The 1,818-nt window shown below is 40.4% G+C and overlaps 1 protein-coding gene across 1 annotated transcript in view; it reads left to right on the top strand.

Moving 5' to 3' along the window:
- The window catches only part of pals1b (protein associated with LIN7 1, MAGUK p55 family member b), a gene marked incomplete in the record, with an annotated part of 27,567 nt that overhangs the window by 4,557 nt on the left and 21,192 nt on the right, over window positions 1-1,818 (top strand). Inside the window, 1 exon segment of the mRNA XM_014015479.1 lies at window positions 497-979. Within this exon segment, the coding sequence (XP_013870933.1) occupies window positions 652-979 (328 nt within the window).

Raw genomic sequence — 1,818 nt, 5'->3', positions numbered from 1 at the left:
AGACCCCACTGTGGGTCCTAAAACGTCAAACTTTGGGTCGTTAAAGTGACTGCTAAGAATATTTTTTTATATATATATTTGACAAAAAAGCAGTTGGATAAAAACAATTAGTCTATTATCAATATTTGAATACTTCAACCAAAAATACTTTAATTCATGAGTTTTGTCATTTGTGTTGTTTTATGAAATTTGTCTTAAATTTAATTTCAGTTGACATTAAAAAGTCTTAAATTTAACTTGCTTTAAACTGTAGAAACCCTGTTTTGGCTTCAGTAGAAGCAGTTAGCTGCAGGTATATATGTTGAACAACAGGTGTGCTGAAGTGAGGGGATTTAAGGTGACCAAGGCCAAAAGGCTCCATGTGAAGAATTAGATTAGTGCCCTCGTTACATGAGACCAGAGAGGAGTAAAAGTTGGTCCAGTCCCAACATCTTTTTTTTATTCTTTTGTCAGCTTTGTTTCTAATTTTTATGCAAATTCTCTGTTTGTGTTTCAGGATGAGAGATGACAGAAAACACACAAAGAACCACACCCCACAATGGAGCTCTTTGACCCCTGAGTCGATTGTTTCCAGCAGCAGTTTCTCACAATACTCGGGCAGATTTTCAGGAAACCCTGGGGTGGTTTGAGCTGTACGCCACTGCGACAGGGATGATTACTTCCCATATGAACGGTTACGTGCAGGAGGCCTCCGGTCAGGCCGTGAGCTACAGAGAGAGGGCCGTGGACTGTCCGGGCCAGGAGAGCAGCCTCGTCAAATCTCCTCAGAGCAGCGCCCACATGGAGAGGATCCAGCTTTACCAAGAAGAGATGAGGAAGAGGAGAGAGGAGGACAACAAGGGCAAGCACGACATCGATCCCAACGCTTCGCTGAGGCTCAAGAAGTTGTCGCAGAACCCAAAGGTCGGCATCGACAATCCCACCTTCGACGGGAAGGAGAAGGTTGCTAAAGACCCGACCTGCCCGGACCCTGTGGTCGGTGAGTTGAAGGGAGGAAGGAAGGGTTGAAAGAGGAGGAGCAACGCAAACCTCAGGGAAGAATAGAGAGTTGTGAGGTTTTACAGAAATAAATGAGAACAAAAGAAGTGAAAACAATGAAGGTGCAGAGCAGTGTGGGGGGAGGATGGTGGGTTTTACAGGCTCTCTGGTGGGATTCACACTGATGCTTTCAGTTCAACACAAAATCTAAAAGCTGTCCAATTAAAAAAACATAGAAGCAAATAAACGACGAGTCAAATTGTTGGAATATTTTCAGGTTCTTAACAAGCAGCATGAATTACTATTTTACCTTTTTACAGAAAAACTGTATAAAATAACTTTTTTAAACATTTTTATTGAAGATAATAGAAACAGATTGAAGAACAGCTTTTTCCTGAAAGCCATCACCACTGAACTGTCACATGCACTGCCTCTTGATTTACAATCAGCTAGAAACCCACACACTGTGACAGACCGTGGGACACGTCACTTTGTTAATGATCACCTGCAGTACCAGTATAATCCATATACCTCAACATGCATAATGTGCAATAATGTTTTACTTTCTTCTACTTTAGTGTTACATTTACTACTGACTCTCATTGTGCTTTTTTATTGTTGTATATGTAAAAAACGATTATTTTCTAATCGATTAAACTAACGATTATTTTTTCGATTAATCTATTATTCTAACAACAAATCTAAAAGTTATTCTGATGTGAGTGCACTGGAAATTTAAAATGTTTTCATCAAATTAACAAGAACAGTTCTTTAAGGGACCTTTCTGGGTAGAGTTTGCATGTTCTCTCCGTGCATGCGTGGGTTCTCTCCGGGTACTCC

The sequence above is a fragment of the Austrofundulus limnaeus genome, unplaced genomic scaffold (assembly GCF_001266775.1).
Source record: "Austrofundulus limnaeus strain Quisiro unplaced genomic scaffold, Austrofundulus_limnaeus-1.0 Scaffold129, whole genome shotgun sequence".
NCBI lineage: Eukaryota > Metazoa > Chordata > Actinopteri > Cyprinodontiformes > Rivulidae > Austrofundulus > Austrofundulus limnaeus.
This window is presented reverse-complemented; position numbering and strand designations above follow the sequence as displayed.